The sequence below is a fragment of the Haplochromis burtoni genome, unplaced genomic scaffold (assembly GCF_018398535.1).
Source record: "Haplochromis burtoni strain Fernald_Lab_line unplaced genomic scaffold, NCSU_Asbu1 Contig_207, whole genome shotgun sequence".
Taxonomy (NCBI): domain Eukaryota; kingdom Metazoa; phylum Chordata; class Actinopteri; order Cichliformes; family Cichlidae; genus Haplochromis; species Haplochromis burtoni.
The window spans coordinates 1,068,429-1,069,360 of record NW_024582568.1 but is presented as its reverse complement, the minus strand read 5'-3'; the positions used below and the strand labels follow the sequence as shown (position 1 = coordinate 1,069,360).

The 932-nt window shown below is 42.0% G+C and overlaps 1 protein-coding gene across 1 annotated transcript in view; it reads left to right on the top strand.

The window, feature by feature from the left end:
• Positions 1–675: 675 nt before the first annotated feature.
• heatr5b (HEAT repeat containing 5B) overlaps positions 676–932 on the top strand; it is a gene marked incomplete in the record, with an annotated part of 17,508 nt that continues 17,251 nt past the window's right edge. The window contains 1 exon segment of the mRNA XM_042226319.1: positions 676–914. Coding sequence (XP_042082253.1) covers positions 760–914 — 155 coding nt within the window.

The following is a 932-nucleotide window of genomic DNA, read 5'->3' as shown; positions in this document are numbered from 1 at the left end:
CAGACTACAACCAGTGATGTTGGAGGCTCAAACTTTTTCCAGGCTGCTGTTTGTCCTGATTGGTTGTGCTACCTTACCAAGTCAGGTTGGAGATAATAATAATAATAATAATGATAATGATAATGGTTTGCAGCTTCCCAACTGAACCCATATTTTCCATACATCTCTACTTCTGCCAAAGGAAGTAGAGTCTCTGATGGGCTTTGTTAACAGTGAGACTGGTGTTTAAGTTCTGTGATAAAGACTGGCATATAGTGGTGCCCAGGAAGCACTCTTTCAACAGACCTTGGCCAATGAAAGGAAGATGTTGGACTTCTTCCCTTCTATAAAGTCAACAGCCTTTAGTTTTAGATTTGCTCAGGATCAAATTGTTGTCTTTGCACCCCCTCACCAGCTGTTCTGTCTCACTCCGGTATGCAAATTCATCACTGTTAGAGAAAACGTCTACCACACTGATACCATCACTCAGTCTAGCTGAAAACCCATTGAAGATTTTGTGCTAGTAATGCTCCCTACTGCTATCATCAAAATGCCATATAAGATTATTTCTAAGAGAAGTGGTGCTCCAGTCTTTCACTTTAGTCAAAAAGACTTGTAGATTCAGTGTCAAGTCACACTGAAGCTGTTTGAGCAAAATATGGTCTACCGACTCCTTGTGTTGAAACAGTATATTAAGCTTTTTGTTCCTCTAATTTGTCACGTGTTCATGAATCATTGCAGAGAGGAGGGCGCACGTCTCTGTGTTCAAGGTTCCTCACCATGGAGCTGGCGCACAGTCTCCTGCTTAATGAAGATGCTTTGGCCCAGATCACCGAAGCAAAAAGGCCCGTCTTCATCTTCGAATGGCTCCGGTTTTTGGATAAAGTGCTTGTGGCAGCAAATAAGGTGACTATTCAGATTTTTAGCTTTTCTGAGTCAGAATCATTGGAAGC